General features: G+C 34.5%; 3 protein-coding genes across 3 annotated transcripts; 1 reads left to right on the top strand and 2 right to left on the bottom strand.

The window, feature by feature from the left end:
* Nucleotides 1-14,486: 14,486 nt before the first annotated feature.
* BDBG_05076 (uncharacterized protein) lies at nt 14,487-17,126 on the top strand. The gene has a single exon (XM_002624261.2). The coding sequence runs from the start codon at nt 15,278-15,280 to the stop codon at nt 16,481-16,483; it is 1,206 nt and encodes a 401-aa protein (XP_002624307.1). The 5' UTR covers nt 14,487-15,277; the 3' UTR covers nt 16,484-17,126.
* On the bottom strand, nt 17,091-19,876 carry BDBG_05074 (uncharacterized protein). Its single transcript, XM_031721972.1, has 4 exons — nt 19,561-19,876; nt 19,145-19,494; nt 18,635-19,053; nt 17,091-18,551 (listed from the first exon to the last, which is right to left on the bottom strand). The coding sequence occupies exons 1-3, from the start codon at nt 19,799-19,801 to the stop codon at nt 18,943-18,945; spliced, it is 702 nt and encodes a 233-aa protein (XP_031578733.1). The 5' UTR covers nt 19,802-19,876; the 3' UTR covers nt 17,091-18,551; nt 18,635-18,942.
* A 92-nt stretch (nt 19,877-19,968) lies between these two features.
* On the bottom strand, nt 19,969-23,408 carry BDBG_05073 (cystathionine gamma-synthase). Its single transcript, XM_002624258.2, has 5 exons — nt 23,073-23,408; nt 21,360-22,797; nt 21,086-21,269; nt 20,981-21,023; nt 19,969-20,882 (listed from the first exon to the last, which is right to left on the bottom strand). Exons 1-5 carry the CDS (start codon nt 23,121-23,123, stop codon nt 20,757-20,759), a joined length of 1,842 nt encoding a protein of 613 aa, XP_002624304.1. The 5' UTR covers nt 23,124-23,408; the 3' UTR covers nt 19,969-20,756.
* Between the last annotated feature and the right edge of the window lie 41 nt (nt 23,409-23,449).

The following is a 23,449-nucleotide window of genomic DNA, read 5'->3' as shown; positions in this document are numbered from 1 at the left end:
TACTAACATTCAGATATGAAGTCTCATATAATAGTTCTGAAAGTTCAAGAAGCTGTTTACTATACTTTACAGACTGTACAAAGATTATTATTCTTGAATTCATTATTTAGTCTCTTTAAAATAATTGTAATAAAGAATGAGATGAAATATATCTCAATTATTTAAGTTCTTAATCAACTTAATATTTATATAAATATAACATTTGAATTGAGTTCTGATCTGTCAGTATATAAGAGTCAAGATCAGTATTTTCTTCACTGAGTCATGAGAACTAAAACTGAAGTGATTAAGATATAATTATATTATAAATCTTTGCTAATTCAGACTGAGTTGAAAATTATAGTATATGAATAAGATCTTTTGAAAAGCATATTTTACTCTGATATATAAGTTATTTCTCTATTATATCAATTATTTATTGATGAATTTGATTTATATCAGAATATATATTAAAACTTAATAAGTTTTTATTTAATTTCTACACTAAGTATTATTAAGTACTTAAAGTGAAACAATGTTTTTACTCTAATTTTTAATTCTTATAGTATTAATTTTTCTGATATAGTTACTGTATTATCACATGACTTATCTATATTGAATTATGAGAAGATTATAATAAATATTAATAAAAAAAAGATGAGAGTGATTGCATTTTATATTACATTTCTTAAAGATATATTACAGTAAAATAGTAATACAGAGATCAAAGAATTAATTATAAGAAAATTATACTGAAGCTGCTTTATTAATAATAAAAATCAGTCAAATCTAAACTATAATCTATATAATAATAACTGATTTCATTATTATATACAATATCTTCAGTCTAAACTGAATAATTTCCTGAATCTCACACACAGAGAGTAAATATATTAAAAGCAGAGTATAACAGTATAGACAGTATCTCTTTTTCAAATATATTTAAGTTTGAATTTAATCTTCTTTTTTTCTTCTGATTCATGCTATAGTGAGTTCACTGAAATATTAGAAATTTTATACTTATTACTAATCTACTCTGTCTTATCACTATATAATCAGTTAAAATACTTTTAAATATTACAGATATTTTCTTTTTCTTATAATTAAAATTATTTACAGTCACTGATCTTTATCTTAAAAAGTATTAACTTCAGAAGTATATCTGAGTCTTAATTATTATATCTCTTATCTTGCAGTGTAAGCTTAAAGAGAAATGACTTAGTTTAATAATTAAATAGATTATTTCTATAATATTTTCAGCAGTAAATTAATTACTTATTAATCTTATTATTCAGATTTATACAGCTATTATAAAAAGTAATAGTCTATTAGTATCTTAATTTTTGAGAGAAAATAATTCTGAAGTGACTTATTAAATCATACTAAAAGTCTGTTAATAATTATAATTTCTTATTAAAACAGTAGTCAGAGTAGTGATAATATTTTAATTATCTTAAGCTAGTTCAGTTATTAGTTATCAGTTATTCTCTGCTTCAACTATGAGTACTGTTATCATATATATTAGTAATTATACAAAAAAAATAAAGCTTATATAATATATGAAGAAACAGCTGAATATATATATATTAATTTACATTATATTAAGCAGATTAAAGAATATATAGTATTTAATAACTATAATATTCTGATAGAAGAGAATAAGTATCAGAATTATAAGAATCTAGTACAGTAAATAAATTACTAAGATATAAAAAAGATACTACTCTTATAGAAAAGCTTTCACAGAACTTTATAACTAATATTAAGAGATTTCTTTAACAGCTCTAATATACATCTGATACAGAAGATTCAAGATTTATATATAGTTTATTCAACACTGTTCAATGATCTATTGAGAATAAATAAAGAAACTGAAGATAAGAATAATAATTTACTGAACTACTCTGTTAAGTTAAAGTCAATAAAAGATTATATTACTCTGAAGATTTTTAATTATCTATTATTAAATAAGATATCAGAGAAAGTTAGTATATAATTTATAAATCTCTTCAAACTTGAATTATTTCATTCATTTCTTAATAAGCTATAAGAATTCTATGACACTGATTAAAATAAGTTCTCAGTTTTAAAATCAGATTATCATTCAATACTTTTCTATAATAAGTTAATATTCTCAGTTTAATATATCTATTTAATTAATTAATTAATCAATCAATCAGTTATTGACTTACTAATATATAAATCAGAAATCATATTCACTGAATCTCTCTTATAAAAGAGAATATTATTTAATATCAGAGAATAGAGCTTGACTTGTGACAAGCTGCGCCCGATCATTCATATAGACTATTCTGTTACACTTCACAGATTTCTACCACTCCGATTCTCAGTCATTCTCAATCATCAATTCTCAGTCACTACAAACGCGTATAAACATGTATACTTCAATTCTCAGTCATTCTCAATTACCAATTCTCAGTCACTACAAATGTGTATAAATATTCACTTTGATTACTGATTCTTGTACTTTCTCTTTCTTTTTCTTCTTTAATGTTTTTCACTTTATTATATAAGATCTATATATTATACTGATCTATTCAGTGTAGATCTCTTACACTTGGAAAATATTCATCATCTTCTTATTAGAAATGATTATTCATATATTATCTTCTTATTAGAAACAATTATTCATTAAGAAGATATTCAAATATATAACAATATATAAGAAAGAGAAACACAGTTAAGCAGACACTGAGTTCTCAGATAGAAGCTTACTCATCAGTCACTCTGACTCTGTAATAAGATTTTATAAGAGAATATCAGTAAAAGATCTGAGAGTTCTAACACTCAGATATATAAGATATTTATATAATTACACTTCTTCAGATTTCACAGATATTACATATTCAACAAATAACATATCTAACAATAATATAAAAGAACTCTCAAACACAAGTATAGAAGTGATATCACAGTGACTTTAAGCAATATTAAAATTATAACAGCAATAGATAGCAGACATGTATACAACTTAACAACTTCAGTATAAAGAGATTCAATGATTAACTTAACAAAGAATTCATGCAATTTCAACATCTACAGAATCAAATATAAAAGTGCTGAAAGAATACTTAGATACTCTTATATATTTTAATACTTTCAATCTCACTCTCTACTCATCATAAAGAATGAAAATGCTCATGAAACTGAGTGTAGATAAAGATATCATCAGTTCATTAATTAATCAAGATTGATATATCAATGAATAATTAAAGAATCACATGAAATAGAAGTTTTATTCATGAATAAAAGCATGTGAATCAGCATTATAAACACTTGATAATATTATTAAACATCTTGATATTCTGTTCTGAGACACTGTCATGCAACAGAAAGTATTAGATTAATTACAGAGTGTCTGACAGAGAAATACTTCTGTCACAATATTTATTCCTGACTTTAATATCAAGATTCTAGAAGCAGGTGATCAATCTTGAGAGAATTAAATGAAGATTAGCATGCTTAAGAAGACATTTACTTTTAAACTCTTACAGACTCTTGTAAGCATAGACAAAGATCAGACTTATAAAGATTTCTATACATAACTCTGAACATTGAATAGCTGTCTTATCAAGCTTAAGAGTATACAGAACAGTGACAGAAGATATTACATCTCAGTCACTTACATATTAACATCAACATCTGCACTGAAGAATAATAACAATGACACAGATGTCATGAACTGAACAGACTCAAATATCTATACTTAAGCAAGAGTCTCTGCTGTTTAAACAAGCTTTCAAGTTTCTGAGATCACTTCTGAAGAAGTTACTAATTAACATCAACATAAAGTATGCATCAACTATAACTGATCAGAACACATTGCTTTCAACTGCTGATTAATCTATGAATCTTCACGCTTAAAAGAAAGATCAGCATCTTCTCACTCAAGAGAAAGATCAGTATCTTCTCATTCAAAGAATGAATCAGTGCCTGTTCATGTCAATCACATTGCAGTGAAGAAAGATTCAGAAGATAACTATAAGAATGTTTCAATAAAACAGGGAAAAGATTAGCTTCTGTTCAAATTCACAAACAGAAGCTTGAAGAGATCAGATGATAATAATTTGAAGAGAAAATGACAATGAATGTGATTCTTATATCTACTGTGATTGATAACATGTATAATATGAAAGTCATGATAGACAGTAATCTATGTCACTATATAATGATAAAATCTTCAGTTGTAAGATGTTATAATCTTCAGTGTATTCTCTTATTAAAACCCTGACTTCTTGCAGAATTTGATAATTCAAAAGATGTTTGCACCTGTTATATAATGAAACTAAACATAGATGTTGAAAAATATCAACATGAAGATGTCTATACATATAAAGTTGATAATCTTAATTATAATCTTATGTTAGAACTTGTCTGACTATCTGAACAAGGTATCTTATTAAATGCTTGAAACAGAAGCTTGATATTCTCTAACAATAATAGAATTCATGAAGATGATATTCACAAGACTATGAATCTTACACAGATCTCTGCCAATACTTACAAAATACTCTGAAAAAGAAGTTATTATTAAAAATACTGACAAAATTATCAACAGCAGAATCATGTATCAATCTATTTCATCAGTCTAGTCAATATTAAAAAGGCTCTAGAAAAGTTATCTCATATTATAATAACAGATTCTTGTACAAAACTCTCTTAATAATATCATGAATATCTAGATGTCTTCTGATAAGATAATAATGTTACAAATCTATCTCTCTTACAAGATTCAGAAGTGAATTACAGTATTAAGTGAAAAAAGAAGAATAGTAAAAACTCTGAATTATCATGAGACTCTCTTTATAATATATTCTAAGATGAACTTCTTCTTCTTCAAAAGACACTCAACAATCTGTTGAATAAAGAATTCATACATGTTAGCAACTCTTTCATCACAGTCTCTATTCTCTTTATAAAGAAATCAGGTGAAGAACTCTGATTCTGCATGAATTATTAAGAATTGAATAGATTAACAAAGAAGAACTATTATTCTTTATCTCTTATCAATGAAACTCTAGCTTGTATTGAATAAGCTCAATGATTTATAAGTTAGATGTCATTGCTGTGTTTCATAAGATTCACATTGCTGAAGAAGATAAGTGACTTACAGCATTCTGAACATAATATAATCTCTTTGAATGAGTAGTCATACTCTTTGAACTGACTAACATTCTCAGTACATTTCAGAAGTATATTAACTGAGTACTTCAAGATTTTCTTGATGAATTCATATCTACATATCTTGATGACATTCTCATCTTCACTAATGAGTTTAGGAAAGAATATCAAGAACATGTATAAAAAGTATTACAATGACTACAGAAAGCAGAACTATCAATAGACATAGATAAGTATGATTTTGAGATTAAAAGTACAAAATATCTAGACTTTATTATAAAAGCTGGTAAGAGAATCTGAATAGATTCTGAGAAGATCTCTGCTATTCTTGAATGAGAGATTTCATGCACTGTGAAAGATGTATAAAGCTTCATCAGATTCACTAACTTCTATTAGTGATTTATATAAAACTTCTCAGATATCATAAGATCACTTACAGAACTCACTAAGAAGAACTCAGTATTTCAATAGTCAGCAGACACTGAAGCTGTATTTATACAGATAAAGAAGATATTCATTAATATCTCTCTACTGATAACATTTAATTCTGATTACAAGACAGCTATTAAAGCTGATTTCTCTGACTATGTCATAGAAGAAGCTATATTATAATATAATGATGAAGATGTCTTACAATTATATGCCTTTATATCTAAGAAACTGAGTTCTGCTAAATGCAATTATAAAATCTATGATAACAAACTTCTTACAATTATACACTGTCTAGAAGAATGAGACTCTGAACTTTAAAGTGTCTCTGAATTTGAGATAATCACAGATCATAAGAATCTTAAATACTTCATAACTATCTGTAAACTCACTGAATGATAGATATGATAATCTGAGTTTCTAAGCTACTTTTATTTTACAATACACTATCATCTCAGCAGTCAGAACTTGATGACAGATGCACTCTTATAATGAGAATAAGATATACTGTCTGATATGACAGACACACACTGAATGAATTGAGAACATCAGCTCTTGAACCTGAAGATATTAGTTAATCATAATGAGATCACTTATAATACTATCAATCACTTAATGATCAATAATCAACCGCTCCATCATGAACTCGCTCGATTTTTCGAATAAGAACCCGCCGATAGATCCATTGAAAAGCCCTCGATCATATGAGCATTTTGACCCCATCGCCGACTGCATACCCCGTGTGGTGGTGGAGTTATCCAGCCAAATGTGAACCAGACGTCGTTCAGAACTCCTGCGTGGGATTATCCCTCATTCTCCCCTACCACACCACAACCCCGGGCCAAATTGCCATACAAATTGTAAGGTGAAGAGACCTAGCCATATGCATCAATCTTCTCAATTTTGGAAGATCCCCGATCTGTAGTTGTGGAGATATCTGAGGAGCGACCTCCGCGAAAACCCTGTCCATCTTTGATGTTTCAAAACACCAACGCCAAGTCCCACCCTCGTACCGCCCTTCCCAATCTGGCTCATCCCCGGCAGAAAAATACAAAAAGATATCTCAATGATAATATCAAGCACATAATCAACAGCCACTTCTGAAGTGCAACCTCTGTGGTCTGTCTTCAGTGTATCTAGACATCAATGCCAAGTCTCACCCTTGTATCACCCCTCTCAATCTGGCCCATCCTCAACAGAAAAGTACAAAAAGATACCTCAGCAACTGTACTTGATACATAATTGACAGACACAATAACTATAAAATCAGTATACCTCAAGATCTGACTGAGCCTTTGATTCCTGTACAGTGAGATATATTAAATCTAGTTTTAATATCTCAATATTCAATAGATTCTGCAAGAGATTGAGAACAGCAACACTAGATTTCTATTAAATTTGAGAATTAACTCTATATTGATATAATTATTGACAAAGTCTTCTATTTTGAGATATAAATAACCAGTTCCTCTACATCCTGCTGATAATATTTATATTATTATATAGAAACAGACTTATATTCTCTATAATATCAAGACTCTGAAGAGAGAAAGTCTTGATAGAGAGTATACAGTAGTGTATATCTTAGCAGTTTCTATCTCATTCTTCTGCAGCAGTTAATATAAAAAAAAAAGATCTTAGAAATAGTTTTTTACTTCTCTTAAAAAAGTAAGGTGTTTTTCTCTGAGTTTTATATAATATTCTTATAAAGAATTAAAAACAGAGTTATTTTCTGTCATAATTTCATATTCTTTTAAGTAAGAATTACTTTTTCAGTGACTGAAGAGCTTTCATTAATACTTAATTCTTTTTTACACTCTTTATTAACTGATTTGAGTTGCACACTTGTTGTGTGAGAAGAATTGAATGATTTAGAATAAAATTGAATAGTTTTAATCAATTTCTCTGCAAAAAATTAATTTATTTTTTATCAGTTTTTCTCTCAAAAACTGTCATATTATCTGATTTATTATTAATTGATATTATACTTTTTCTCACTGTATTTTAAGAAAGAGATTATAAAGATTTTATTGATTTATCTTAAAAATCAATTTTAGTTTATTAGATTCTCTTCAAAAATCTAATCTAGTTACTGAACTAGTGTGAAAAAAATCAGGTGTTTTATACACAAAAGTCTTTTATTCTTCTTTTGAAACAGTCTGACTAACTTTTCAATTAAAAACAGACTTAGAAATATCTCAATTGAAACAGTCTGATCAACTTTTCATTGAGTGAAAATAATAAGTTCAAAAATACACTCAGTTGATGTGAAAAAAGATGCTTTCTCAAATGCTATTTCTGAGATTGAAATTCTGAAGAGAAGAAAGAAAGAAGAAATAGAGAAATAACAAGTTCTTGAAATACAGAAACTTAAAAAAGTAAGTAAGATTCTTGAAAAGCAGTATCTGAGTGAGATGAATGAAGAAGTTCTGTTAATTCTTTATACTCAGACTAGATAACTACAGAAGATGATCAAGTTCAAACTTGAAATCTCAAACACAGTTTAAAAAATCTTGAAAATTCCTAGTACAATTACTGACTCTTCATCTTACTCTTCTTCTTTCTTTTTTTCTACTTCTTCTTCTTCTTTAAATCAGAAGAAAACATATGCTTAAGCAGCTGAATCTGCTGTCTCTAAATCTGCTATCTCAAAATCTGCTCAAAATCCTGAGAAAACTGAGAAGAATACTGCTCATGTCTCTATTCATAGAAAAGTGAAAAAGAAAATGCAAAAAGAGAAAAACTTTCAAATCTCTAGAAATAAAAGACTTATTCTCAAAGTCTCAAATCAGAATATTCTACAAAGAAACAAGCTAAACTCAAATCTTATTTTCAGAATCAGAAATGAAATTAATCAGCAGTTCTTTTCTCAGTTAATGACTGATATTAAAGTTTAAAAATCAGTTATAGCTTCAATTGAGTTATTATTCTTTGAAAACTTCATTATTCTAACTACAATGTCTGAATTCAGTGCTGAATTCCTTATTCAGAATGAGAATCTCTGAAAGTCAGTAGTAGAATCTTTACTAAACACAATAATTCTATCTGAAAGAGATGAAAAGTGAGATAAATTCATTCTTTATGATATTTCAGTTGAAATTTTTGACTGTGAAGAAGAAATGCTACTTCTTAAAAATGAATTGAAAGAATACAACTCTATTCAACTGAGAAAGAAGTCTGTATAACTAAATTCAATTGAGTTCAGACAAAGCAGGAGAAATGCCTCTGTTCTAGTATATATAAAAATACTTGAACAGTTAAAGATCTCTGAAGTAAGAGTAGCAGATTTGAAAATGAGAGTTCATGAATACAAAGACTCAAGAATAAATCTCAAAGCTCAAACACAGTATTCAAACTGTCAAAGATATGAATACTTTACAATCTCATGTTTTAGAGACTCAAAATATGCATTCTGTGTCAGAGATCATAAAACTAGTGAGCATAAATATGAAACATGCTTAAAAAGAGATGAAATTTGTCAACATACTCTGCTTAAGTGCTCTAATTATAAAGAAAAACATGTATCTAGCTTAAAAGAATGTATATTTGCTTCTAGAACTCAAAAGAACTGGAGAAAAGATAAAGCTCAAAGTTAATCTAGAACTGAAGAGAAGAGTCAAGTCAGTAGACTTACAACTGCAAGCTTAAAAAGAAGAAACTCTCAACTATCTAAGTCTTCAAACTTCAATTCTTCAGCTAAATATAAACAGAATTTGAATCCTCAAACTTCTGTTAAGATTAGAGAATTGAGAAATGACTCTGATGATAAACTAGATATAATTTAAGCAGTTGAGATTTCTACTTTTCAGAACAGTTATAATCTACTATCTGATAATAGTGATTAGATTCTACTCTACTCTCTTTTAGTATGAATATATAATAAAAATAATAAAAAAAAGTTTAAAAACTCTTCAAAAATCACATTTATTCAAAATAATGTGAATAGAAACTTAAATTATATTTATTCTTATCTTCAAATTGTATTTGAATAAAAAGTTGATTTTATACTGCTTCAGAAGCTGAATTTTGATACTGAGTAAAAATATGTCATTTCTCATTCAAGCTACTACTGCTTTTTATCTCAAAAGTCTGAGATAAAGTCAAGAGTAGTGATCTATGAAAGAAAGAGATCAAGATATCAATTTAATCTAAGATTTAATATCATATCTGACCCTGATATTCTGATGAGTGATATTATAGATAAAGAAAATGAGTTTGATACTATACAGCTTATAAATATCTATAATGAAAAGTCATTAAAGAAAAATAATAATATCTGAACAATTGATAGAGAATTTCTGAACATAACTTTATCAAGAAACTCTATAATTATAGAAGATTTTAATGCATATCATCTCTAATGAAATTCAGAATGTAAGAGAGCAGTGAGAGCTGATAATCTGATTAAATGAATTTTTGAGCATTCAATAGATTTAGTTAATAAGTCTGATCAACAAACATTCTTTAGAAAAGATATGAAATAGAAGTCTATTATAGATCTAATCTTTATATTATAAAATTTAATGAAAAGAAGACTTATAAACTGATTTATTAATTTAAATGAGACATTAGAATCAGATCATGAGATTATTCAATTTAATATTGAACTGAGTGAAAAATAAATAAGTGAAAATTCTCTTCTCTCTAATCAATATAACTTTGAAAAAGCTGATTGAAAAGCAGTTGAAGAAAGCATAAAACTATTAAAATCTGAAAGACAGAATGAGCTATATTGAAATTCTGATTAAGATATCTCAAATGAAATACTTGAGAATAGAGTGAAGTTTATTACATCTATTATTCTAACAAGTGTTAGAGATAATATTTCAAAAAGAAAATCTTCTGAGTATTCAAAATCTTGATGAAATGAGAATATCTCATCTAAAAGAAAAGAATTAGCTACTGCTAGAAGAGATTGAAAGAATGATATAATATCTGATAAAGAGTTCAAAACTGTCAGAAATGAATATTTTTCAGATATTAAAAGAGCTAAAACAGACTACTGGAATAAATTTCTTGAAGAAGCATAAGAAAAGAAAGTTTTTAAAGCTTTTAACTATACTAAAACAAGAAGTGTAGCAAAACTTTCAGTCTTAGAATATGAGTTTCAGAATGAATCATATACAGTAAACTCTTTTGAGAAAAAATGTCAAGCTTTTATAAGAATTCTCTTTCAGAACTCATCAGATTCAGATTCAGATTCAGAGAAAGAGAATATATCACTTCTTAACTATATTAATGAAAATGACTGAGAATGGTCTGATCTTACACAAGATGAATTAGAGTCAGCTATCTTCTCAAGTTCTGTTAAAACTGCTGCAGGTTCTGATTCAATTAATCACTTGATTATTTAAAATACATATTCCTACTTAAAGAATGAATATTTTGAGCTCTTTTTCAATCTCTTGAAAAATGAATATTATTCTGAATGCTGAAGAGAAGTCACTGAAGTGATTCTTATAAAACCTAATAGAAAAACTTCAATTTCTAAGTTATATAGAGTAATATCTCTATTGAACTGTCTAGGAAAGATTTTAGAAAAGATAATAGCTACTCAACTATCTTTTATAAGCTCTATAGATGATTCTCTTTTATTCAGTGAATAAATGAGAGATAGAAAACAGTGTTCTGCAATTGACACTGTTCTCTCAGTTATTTATAATATTTAAATAACAAAGCATGAGAGTCTGGTCTCAACTGCAGTTTTTATTAATATAAAAGAAGCATTTGATCATGTTTCAAAGTCAAAGTTAATTCAGACATTGAAGATATTAAAACTGTCACTTTCTCTAATAAAATAAGTTAACTATTTTATATCTAAAAGAATTATATAACTCTTCTTTAATGGAATGAAATAAGACAAGACTGAGATAAAAATAGAAGTATCACAGAGATCTTCAATCTCACTCATTTTATTTGTAATATACACTATATATCTATTCAAAAATAGAAATATGAGAATAGTGCAATCTCTGAGTTATATAGATGATATTGATCTAGTCTACAGCTCAAAAACTATTAAAGAGAATTTGAAAGTAATTGAAGAAGCTGTAAAGAAAATCTTTGTTAGAGTAGATATTAATTAAATTCAATTTAATATGAATAAAACTGAGTTAATTCATTTCTTTTCTAGATTCAATGAGAAAGAACTATCTCTAACTCTTTTAAATAGAGAGATTAAACCCAGTGTAAATATCAAATGATTAAAAGTATGATTAAACTTCAAGTTGAATTTTAAATATCACATTCAACAAAGAACTGTTAAGACAGAAAGACTATTGAACAACATAATCAGACTATCAAATACAGAGAGAGATCTATTCTTTCAGACTATGAGACAGTTATATATAGCCTGTATTACATCAGTAGCTGATTATGAAGTTCAAGTTTAATGAAATAATCAAGAGAATTTCACTGAACTCTTTCAAAGTCTGTAAAACAGAGTCTTGAGAAGAATTCTGAGAGCATTCAAATCATCTTCTATTAAAGCAATGAAAATTAAAGCTTCAATTTCTTCTTCTGCTATTAGATTTGAAAAGGTCTGTATAAACTATACTCTGAGAGTTGTAAAGATGAGCTCAAATCATATAATCAGAGAAAGAGTCTCTTCTTCATTTTCATTAATTAACTCTGAAAATGAACTGAATTGAAATAGATTTCTTGATTGAAATGAAAATAATTCTTTAAAGAAAATGTCTTCTTAACTGTACAGACTATACTCTCTGATTAAAAATCAATTTTCTTCTTTAAATATTGAAAAAGTTGATCATGAGAAGTTATCTCTCTGAAGAGAAAAGCTTGAATCTCTTATAGACTTATAAATAAGTGAACTATCAAAAGAGAAAGAATATAAATAGTATTTGAAGAGAATTTCTACAATTAATATAAAAGACTCTATTCTGATTTATTCAGATGACTTAAAAAATGAGAACTTGAATAGATTAGACACAGACATTGCTTATACTGAAGATAATATTAATTTTATCTCAGATTTCTGAAATCTAGGCTCTGAATGTGAAGTCTTTGATGCTGAACTATTTATAATAGTGAAAGCTTTCAAACTTATTGAAATAAAATCTTATAAAAGAGGAAATTGTTTAAAAGAGATATGAATATTCTCTAATAGTTAAGCTGCTTTAAAAAGACTTAGAAATAGTCAGATTCATAATAATTAAATGAATCTTGAACTGATCTTAAACTCTGTTTTGAAAATTCAAAAGAGAAGAATATTAAAGCTGATAATTCATCTATACTAAGTTTCTGCTTATATAAATATTCATGATAATAAATTGACTGATTCAGCTGTAAAAAAGAGTGCAGAATTAAGTAGATCTATTTAAAAAATTATGTTCTGATCTTTTATAAAGAGAAAAATAAAAGAATCTTATTTAGATAAGTGAAATAAAAGCTGATAGAAATAAAAGAAGAGTATACATTATTCAAGATTTAAAATAAAATCCAAGTGAAAATCTTGTTTAATTAAATATAAAAAGAAAATATTCTCATCTATAATATAGCTGAAACTAGAATATGACTATTTCAAATCTTATATATAAAGATTTGATGATAGATTTAACTCAATAGAATGCTTATTCTGTAATATAAATGAGAATTCTGAGTATATTGTAATGCACTGTGCATTATACAATAGTCTCAGAGTCAGATTGAAAGAGAAGTATGATCTAAATTAATTAAATATAAGATTCTTATTCTCAACTGAGACAGGAATTAAATACTTAATAGACTTTCTATCAGAAACTCAAGCAGCTATAAGAAAATGACTAAATTCAGAATTATCTGAATATAAAGAGGAGAAAATCAATCAGATATAGTCTGTTAAAACAGCTATATACTCTCTTTTAATAATTTATTTTATTATAGTCTCTCTTTACTTTATCTTTTTCTTTATCTTTTTCTTTCAATTTCTTTCTATCTATCTATTTAATATGTCTATCTTTGAGACTGTGTTCTTTTTCTCTTTTCTTTTATCATGATATTGTCAAATGATTTCAAAGTATCAAAAGATATTAAAACACTGCAATTTGTAAACAGTTTTTGTATTCTGAGCTGGAATTTTTTGATTTTGTATATCTGAAATTGATGAATGTATAATAGTTAACTTTACAGACATAGAAAAAACCCTGAGAACTAAAGTTCTCAGGTAGATGTCATAGTCTCTGACTGCATACATCTATAATTGAAGAATAATAATAATAATAATAATAAGACAGTATTATATAATATTCTAATACAGAATAGTAATAAAAATAATAATTATTTAGTATATAAGTTTTAGATAATAAGATATTTATATTATAATTAAGATATCTTATTTCTTTAAATAAATAGTTAATAAATAGTAGCTGAGTAATAGATAATTAGTTTAATAATATATTAATTTCACTGACAGAATAGTATACAGTATCTTATAATATCTTAGTAATATTCTGATAATAATATCTATTAATTATACAGTTACTGAGTAGTATCATGATAATATTAAAAAGTTCTATGTCATCTTAATATCATCTTGACATTTAATATTCAGTGATGTGTCACTGAATATAATAATGGAACATGTGTTACAATCAGTGACACATGACATGGGTGGAATGGTGGATCCACAGTGTAATCACCGTAAATTAACCCTATGTTCTTCCCGTATGGTGGTTATTCCGACGAGTAATCCCGCCAACCAACACTCATTGACACTGTAATTATTTTTGGTTTCCCGGAATTAGGTACGGAGAGCACATACATAGAAGCAATAATAAAATAGCATATTAAAATTTATATTTGTTTGCATACGTAAGAATAGCATTGTCATTCTGTCGCTCTTCGTTGGGGACTTTTTGGTTCCTAGAGCAAAGTTGTTAATGTTACAATACCGTATCTTGCGTTGTCAGCCCTTGAGTCGCTGTGTTACTAGTAATATACCGTAACGCAGTACAGTACAGTACAGCCCCGTTACAGGCAAGCGGTAACTGTGTCAGCCGCAACTTGTCGCGCTTCAACTTCAACTTTTTCCAGCTCCAACTTCAGCTTCAACTTCATCTTCATCTTCATCTTCATCTTCCACAACTTCGATCTCCATCTCCATCTCCTTTCTCACTCTTTCATTCTCATGCCCATACGTATCCGTCTCATCCTCTTTCTCCACATCGTCCGTCGAGTTTCCTCCCTTATTCCCGCTCTCCCATCCCATCCATGTAGCCTGCCTGCCACCTCGCCTAACCTAACATGACGTCGTTGATGTACTCGATACCAAGCCCCCAACGCTCTTGTTGCTGAGTCCGACCACCACCTCTATTATTCCGAACTGTCTCACCAACTCCAACACCCCCCAGCTTACAGGGCACCAAGGCTCTCGTCCAAGCCACCAACTCCCGTTTTTTGCCTCTTCTTAAAATATCTCTCTGCCTACAGACAACATCCTTATATATATATATATATATATTCCACACTGTCCCTTTTCAACTACCCTCCTTATCTTGTATCTTCGGATAAAGCACCGATTTTCCCCCTTGGTCTGCCGCTGGAGTGGGGAACTTTCTCCCAACCTAATCACACTCAGCTGCACTTTGTCTTCTAACTCGCCCAGCCCGAGACTCTTTATCGGAATTTTCCCTTTTGCTCAAAGTCTAAGGTGGACTCTATTTTTTGATCGGATTCCTTCATAATAATATTATAACTCGAATCTTCCCTCCCTTCGACCCACCAAGCAGTCATGGCAGCTGTAAATTCTTCAGCCGACAAGACGTCGGATTTCACGAAACCACATGTTACCGCTCCTGTCAACGAGATCCCAGCAACTCCATCTGTATCTGAACCGCAGCAAGAGTTACAGCAGGAGGAACAACATCAACATACCAAACCAGGCATTCATTCGACAGAGGCAAAGAAGTCGGACACAACGAATAGCGAAGAAAATAATGAATGGCGACTCAAATCTAAGAAGTCTGTCGAATCCAGCGCAGTTGACAAAAGCGAATCGCAACAGCGGCCATCCAACATCCCAAATCCCATAACCACCATGCGACCTGTTTCCCCTCTAAATTCTCTCAGCTCTACTCAACCATCTGCATCTCCACATCGTGCGAGAAATCCCTACATGTCTCCATCATCTCCTAATCGCGGATTCCGTTCTGCTTCTCCTCGCCTTCACTCGCCTGCTTCCTCGCAAATTTTCGAACGGAGTGTCCAGGAAGATTTCGCACCAGCCCAAGCTTCCCCATCTATACCCTCACATATCATGACAGAAAACCACATCCCCCCAATCCTTGGCGCCTCATCTGCTGCTTTGACCGACGAGCGTCTCGATCCAGACTCTGTTGAAATCATCACTCATAACTTCCACCAGCCTGCCTCGCTCAGCGTGACTGGCGGCCAACCTGAACAGGCAGTGACGTCGTCTTGGCATGAAGATCTCAACCCACATTTACCCCCTGACGCGGAAGATTCGGTTTCAAATTACGGCGGGTTGGACCCATCTGACATCAGGCGCCTAAGCTTCGTATCATTCGCTGACGTTGTCAACGGCGAACATGCTGAAACAGACCATGCTTCAAACCGCGATTCTATGTACATGGCGGGTCTCTCGACTAACGCTGCCTTGTTCGCTGCGCAGAACCGCTCTCCATCTCCAGTACGCTCTCCGGTCTCGTCCCACGGTTTCGGTACATCGCCGCCAACAAGCGTATCGCCTTCTACAAAGGGGTTGGATAACTCTCCTAATCGCGGGGGTTGGGTGGCCGGGAGCCCCCGGCTCTGCGGCCATAGTCCCCCTCCTGGCACTTTTGGTGGTGAGTTGAATGTTGAAACCATGCGGCAGGCTCTCCGACGGACTGGTTCCGGCGATTTTGGTGGATTCCGCAGTCAACCCATGAGTGCCGTTGGGAACGACGATGGGACATATGATCGTCCCTTCAAGTAGTCATATCCTCTCACCCACCCACACGTTAAGAGGGATGATGCTCCTTTGTATATTTGGTTTGTATTTTTTTGGTCCTTTTTCCCATATTTTTCTGGTCTCATCTCTTACTACTTTTGCTTCTCTTTTTATTCAACGATTTTAATCAAGAGGTGGGTAGATAGGAGTTGTCTCTTACCTTTTCATTTCCGACGTATTGGTTTTCGGGAAATTTGTAACACTGACTTTGCTGTAATTTTCCCATAGCCTTTCTTCATGATAAGCAGAACATTCTGGGAGGTTTATTTCGTTTGTTTCTTTTTCTTTCTTTCTTTCCCTTTTATTTTGGCATACGTCTTTCTGCCCTTCTTTGGTTCCAGTTCTCTTGCGTAGTTCCTTCGAACTATCTCTGTTGTTTGTCTTGCTTTGGCATCTACGATTTTCTATTTTGCTTTCTATCTTTTTTTTTTTTTTTTTTCTGATTCCCCCAGGAGAAATCCTTGCAAATTCGAATTTAACCCAAGACCATATATTTCGCATTCCAAATCTTTTAGGAATCATGTTCAAGCTAGCTAGCTAAATTGAGCAGCCGTCTTTTTTCTACTATCTATCTATATATCTATCTATCTATTTATTTATTTTATTTATCCTTTGAGAAACTCCACAAAACGCTGGTATTTCTGCAGTCCAAGGGGCTTGGTTAGTCCATCAGCTGGACTATCTTTTGTGCTGATTCAAGTTGACATCAGGGCCACCAGTGCACACTCTTGAATACACTGAAGTAGCCATTTGGCGAATAGCAACATGCTTGAGCTTCATGGAAACATTAGGGAGTGCGTTAGTGCAAAATAGTAGTAGCCACGGAGTGATCCGTCTATAAGCTGAGGTGTTGACCTAGATCAAAATAACGCTGCTTGGAGAAGGGGTGCCACCATTGTGTGAAGCCTCTGACTAGAATCTGGAGGTTTATGCCAGATCATAGTTTCTAGAAGGCTACCTAACCTCGAATAATATAGCAGTGATCAGTCGCTCGGAGCTGAAGCGGGGTAGTAGCGGGCAGAGCTTCTGCCCTAGGCTCTAAACGTGATTAAAGAAGGTTCTGAGTGATTACGCGTATGTAAACAGGCAAAAGCGCGTGTATCGTACGGTATATATGGACAGGTTTTTGGAGGATTCAACTGGGGAAAGATCCCCTATATTTGTAAGGTAAATCCATCCTCGACTCCCATCGGCCTATCGGGATTCCATAGAAATAAGGGATATAGGAGTTCGGAGCTCATGCACTAGTGGGTCCACATCATGGCTTTTCCAGGCCATGATGCCCCGATGCGCCTCATATATGTACATGTAATGTACCTACAATAACTACCTTAGCTTTGTTTAACCTTCTTCTCTTCCACCAGTTCTCTTGACCGCTGAAAGCTTGTTGGCCAGAGCAGCGGCACTTTCTTTGTGTTGGACGGTTCAATTCCAATTCCTATTCAGATGCAGCAATCCCGTGGCTGGTATCCTTCGCTCGATCATCGATGAAAACGGTGATCCTCCAAGTGAAGGGAAAAGATCCGGTACAAAATTTTGCGAATCTTGTCAAATGTTGTTGGTTCAGAACGGAACAACGGTGAACGAAAGTTTGATTTACCATGTACAGCAGCAATCATTATGGCTCCGACACTCGCTGAATAGAAAGAAACAGACCAGGCCTGGGAATGGAACTCTTTCTGAGAGGAAATATACATAATCTTGACCAGCCTCCCGTGCGAGAGGTTTCAGAAAAAGGGATTTCACCAGGGTCTCTTCTCCAGGCAACGCAACGTCTTCCCAGCAGGCTAGGCGTAATATCTCTGTCACCTCGCGGCTTTGTCCTCAGGAGCATCATCAGCCTGCCCATATCGAAGCACTCCCATTTGACGGTCCGGATGACGATGGGCTGCATTGGCTGACGGGAGACGCACGGGGTTTCAAGCGAACTCGAAGGTTTGCTAGAACCCAGACCTACCGAGTACGACGACCGATACCGGTATAAAACCGTTCTGCTGACCTATCCAGCCCTGCAACCATAACGTAACGGGGCGCCTCAAAAGAGGGTTCAGGACTGTGTCCGAAATATGTTATCGGACAGTCAGCACGACAAATCAATCATTTGTAACGCGATAATAGCAGGTAGAAAAAACCTACCTACTACAGTATTTCGGTGTGTCTGCATTCTACTTCTTTTTTAAAGCTCATGGCATAGGCGAATGATAGACTTCGGAAATATTAGTGGTTACATGCGGGAAGTTATGTTCGGCGTTTCTGTAGCTAGCGTATGCTGTTCTTACTCTGTCAGGTTGATTTAGGTGAAATATTCCTTAGTCTGGAAGACAGCTCCATCTCAGAACGCCGCTTTCCATAGGGTTCAGGTTCATTTCGCAACTCAGCCCACACATCCGTGCCCGGTGGGAAATCATGCTCGAATATTGATTCACCCGCACCTCGCATGTTCGCTAGAACTGCCTATCGGAAATGCCAACGCAACAGTGCACCAGAGACACAATGGGGGTCTTGTGGGTTACGGCAAACAGGATCCAGGGTCCTGCCATCCAGTCCGAACGGATCTGGACCAAAATAGGTGGTTTTATAGCCGTCCTCTCATAGGTTTGTTAGTGAGCGGCTAAATTTAGTCCTGCTGCAGAGGTACTTGCGTACATCCGGGTTGATTGAAAACAAATAATTATCAACGTCCAAGTGTAAAACAGCCCGCAGCAACAATCCATGTTGAATGGAATTGATTCCTGAGACTCCAGTTGTGCAGTCCATGTCTATAATCCACCGCCCGTAATTGAACTCCATGCAGACATTTTCACAGGCCAGTGGAAATATATGGGCTGCTTCAAAGCCAGACCACGTATTCCACGGAGCACGAACGTTCACAATCCCAGAAATCACACACTTTCCATCGCGCGCGCGGACACCATCACGAAATGCATCCACTTCACCGGATACACTATGACTAATGAGTCGAGCGACCCACGGTTCATTGTTCAAGCGACCAGTGCCTGAACGGAGACTCAACACTTAGTAACCGTGTTTGTTTGCTTTGTGTGAAAAAAGTGACGATCTACTTTGACAGTAAATGTCGTATTCGTGAGGCTGAAGGGCTGCATTTGTTTGGCTGATCGTAATCCCAGAATTTCGATGCTTCACACTCCACTGATCATCGATGACGGCAAGAAGAACTCCATCTAGAATCGACAAGAGATTCGCTCCTATCAGTGAGCCGTTTTGATGAGTCCCTCCCAGTAAATTGCCAGTAGAAGCCTCATATAGCCAAACGTTTCTCCATGACGCTCGATCAATGGGCATTGTATTTGTGGATGTTTTTTTTCTGATCGTTAGTTGCTCTATTTTGGTATTAATTTTCTGTTGTGCAGAGCGTACAATGATCTTTCAAGGCTGCATATAAAGAGCGTATGTTGAATGTCGTGACTTGTATACATAATAGGTTGGAGAAGTCAATTTCCTTGTAAGGATCGGAGAAACTAAACACCGCGTCAACCAAGCGATGGTTTGATTGGCTGGCATTAGGAGCCCTCGCCATCTCAGTAACTATAGTATAGCACATATTATTATCACCAGTTACGGTTACTATCATTACGCTATCATCTTGACCGTGAACAATATGAAATCCGACAGATCGAAATCAAAGCGGTTATCGAGAATATCGCGGATCCGATGCCATGCATCATAACATTTAAATATTGTTGAAATTATGTCCTAGTGCTCCTATTTCCTAGTAATCCCTCTAAACCTAGGAAATTGTATTTTATCTTTCCATTCTCTTTCCCATCTTTAATCCCCCTCCTACTTGGTTGATTTTTGTGGAAGGGGAAAAAGGGGGGTAATTAAAGGAACGGAAAACACTCACAATTGGTGATGTATATACCACTCATGATTCTATCCAATATACGAGTCGAGTTGAGTCGTCCTCAGTTGCCCATCTTTCCAAGAAAGCCCCTTAGACTATATATATATACCTAGACATATTCGCCTTCCACGATAGTAAAACAAAATCTGACCGAGGATATGTACTGCATGAAACCGCGCCTGATCCTACCCAGACGAGCGACAACTGTCGTGTTCGGAGGAGAGGAGTTCAGGGCGATAGGAAAAGAAGAAGAGAAAATCACTCCATTTCGTGTAGGACTCCTTTCCCCTGACATGCTTCAGCTCCTGTCTCTTCCCCTGGCCTCCCACTTTCCCACTCATAAATGCAAGAAAATCCTAGGAGAGGTCATACGTAGCAATCCACTATATTATTTCATGACTCCCTCGACACCTGCGCTGCCGCTGCAAGGGCACGCTCGACACGAGCCCGCAAGTCTGTGGGGTCCTCCAGCCCGATGCTCGTTCTTATTAACTCTGTCGGGACGCCTAGTGAATTTGCCTGAAGGGTGTATGTGAGTGGCTTGTTTTTGGTTGCTTGAAGAGATCCAGAAGTAAAGAGGTAACTAATGTGAAAAGGGGTAGATGAAAATGACTCACCCATTCCAATTCACCGTAATGGGCTAGGATAACATAAGGGGAACTTTTTGGAGGAGGTTCCATGTTAGTATAGTACTTTTTCCAGAGGTACGGAATGGAAAATACCTGAGGGTAAAGTTCGTTCCCAAGCTAGGACCTTTCATGACTTCAAAGGAGTCGTAAAAGGCAACCGCCTGTTCTTTCGAATGGAATGTTATGGAGAACAAACCCCCGTACCCTCCGTTGGGGTTCTTGCATTTGTCGTAGAACGGTCGAGTTGGGTTGTATTTTGGGTAGAATATATCCTTGACTGTTGAAATAGCTGTTAGTAAACTGCATATGCTCCATTTTGTTCTCCATAGGTTGAAATCTCGCTAGGTATCTTCGAAGCAGTACATACTCAAAGGCGACGCTTTTAACTGTGCAGTGATTTCCTCTGTAGCAGCATTAATGCGCTCAATCCTCGATACGAAATCGCGGCTGTTTCTCTCGAGGAAAATAGCGTCTTCACCCCAGTAGTTATCTTCGTACTCTGCCTCAAGCACCGTCTTCAACTTCTGGTAATATTGTCCATGCGGATTAAACACAGCACTGCCCCCCATGACATTGCTGTCTCCACTGAAAACCTTCGTCAAGCTGCTCACAACCACATCGGCATAGGGGAGAACATTGACGTTGATGAAGTTGCCCACAGACTCATCCACAACCACCGCGAAGTCATATTTCGTCGCTAGATTTCGAATGCGCTCGAGATCAGGCGCCATCAGCAGCGGATTCCCAGGGAATTCGGTGAAGAGCGCCAGGAACCGCTCCCCTGATTCCAATCGTTTCTGAAGATCATCTAGCTCCTCGGATGACGCATGCCCGTAAAATTGAACACCAGGGCCCCATTTCTGTAATATCTTCAGCGTATCGACATAAGGGAAGCCGAAGCAAATGCTCTTCATCGGGGACCGGGCAGCCATTAGCATACGATGGGAGTTGAAGATCGCACTCATGCCCGTAGGATAGAGGAAGACGTGTTGCTCCGTCAACCCAGCAATTCGTCCATCTGACGACGCGGACTGCAGCGCTTCGCTGAGCTCACCATCGCAAGTCAGCGAGCCCGCAATCCGCCTTCGAACAGCGAGCTTGGCATTATTGGCATGTGCAGCGCTCAAGTTACGGCCAAATCGCTCTTCGATGAACATGTCAAACTCCTTCGAAGAGGGGATTTCGCTTTTTTGCGGTTTCGTTTGCGGCTGCGACGGCGTCGAGTCCTTGCTAATGTTGCCCATGGACCCGTTCCGCTGATAGCGCTTAGGGCCCTTTTTGGGCCGTTGAATAGTACGTTCGTCTCGTTGCGCCTGCAGGCTCTCTTCAATCAAATATCCATCTTCAAGCGCCTTTAGACAGAATTCACTTCGCCGGCTCGATATCCCGTCACCAGTGTGTTGCCATACCTCCTTTGCAACGCTCCTGTGTGCAGCCGGGTATAATACACAAAACAGCGGTGATGTGATATTCAGATCCACTTTAGCAACACCGCCCTCATCTGCGCGGGGTTCTCTCTGCTTTGACGGTTGAAGACTAATAATGTGAACCTTCTGCGCCTCCTCAGCTGGTAACCGTGAAGCCATGAACTGGTAACACCGTTCTGCAGTCTTACGAGACGGGAATAACGTAGCAGAATCCTCCCCCGGCGTACCAAAGCGACGGACGACTTCCGCAACTAACGCCTGGATGCTCTTGTGGATGAAGAAGCGTGGGTAGCCACTTTCCATGGCATCAGTTACCCATTTTTCCCCTTCTTCGTACCCCACGTTTGCTCTCCATGTTGGGAGCGAGACACTCACAGCCTAGATTTGTTATGTTAGCATAGAACTAGAACTGCATTTTGGGTAATCAGAGTAGAAGATGGGGATTTCATATTTTTTCTATTTATCAAGTGTGATTTGACTGTCCTCTTGTTTGCACCCAACCAACTAGAGCACATATAAAAATGACTCATTCTGAAGGCACACAACACAGAACAGGAGGGAATCCATGACTGAAAGTCTTCTGAAATAATAGTAGATAGATAAATTCAGGCCATTGGATCATATAGCTTCACGTATTCTTTATACAAACATACATGGTCAGTTTCTGGAGGGACAGATCCTCCTACTGGTAGCTGCTTGAACATCTTGCGGGACAATAGATATATAACTTATATATTAGGCTGTATGATAGACGTGCTGAAACTGGGAAAGCGCAATTCAAGAAGAGATTCAAAGGCAAATCCTGAGCATTGTCGCCAGTACAACAGGAGCGAGTGTATGCTGTATAAGTTGTATAAGCCACCTGACAGAACTGTTGCTGCAGAGTTAATAATAATAAAGAAAAAGATACATGAAGAGTGAGGGGCAAGAAAAAGAACAAGAGAGGGTTGTTGATAAGAGTCAGCGCCAACCATGGCCGTATTGGCGAGACGACATTTATTACGCTGCCAAATCACCGGGGATCCGATCC

This window comes from Blastomyces gilchristii, assembly GCF_000003855.2.
Source record: "Blastomyces gilchristii SLH14081 genomic scaffold supercont1.10, whole genome shotgun sequence".
NCBI classification, from domain to species: Eukaryota; Fungi; Ascomycota; class Eurotiomycetes; order Onygenales; family Ajellomycetaceae; genus Blastomyces; species Blastomyces gilchristii.
The sequence above is the reverse complement of the archived record's forward strand: the minus strand, read 5'-3'. Positions and strand labels throughout refer to the sequence as shown.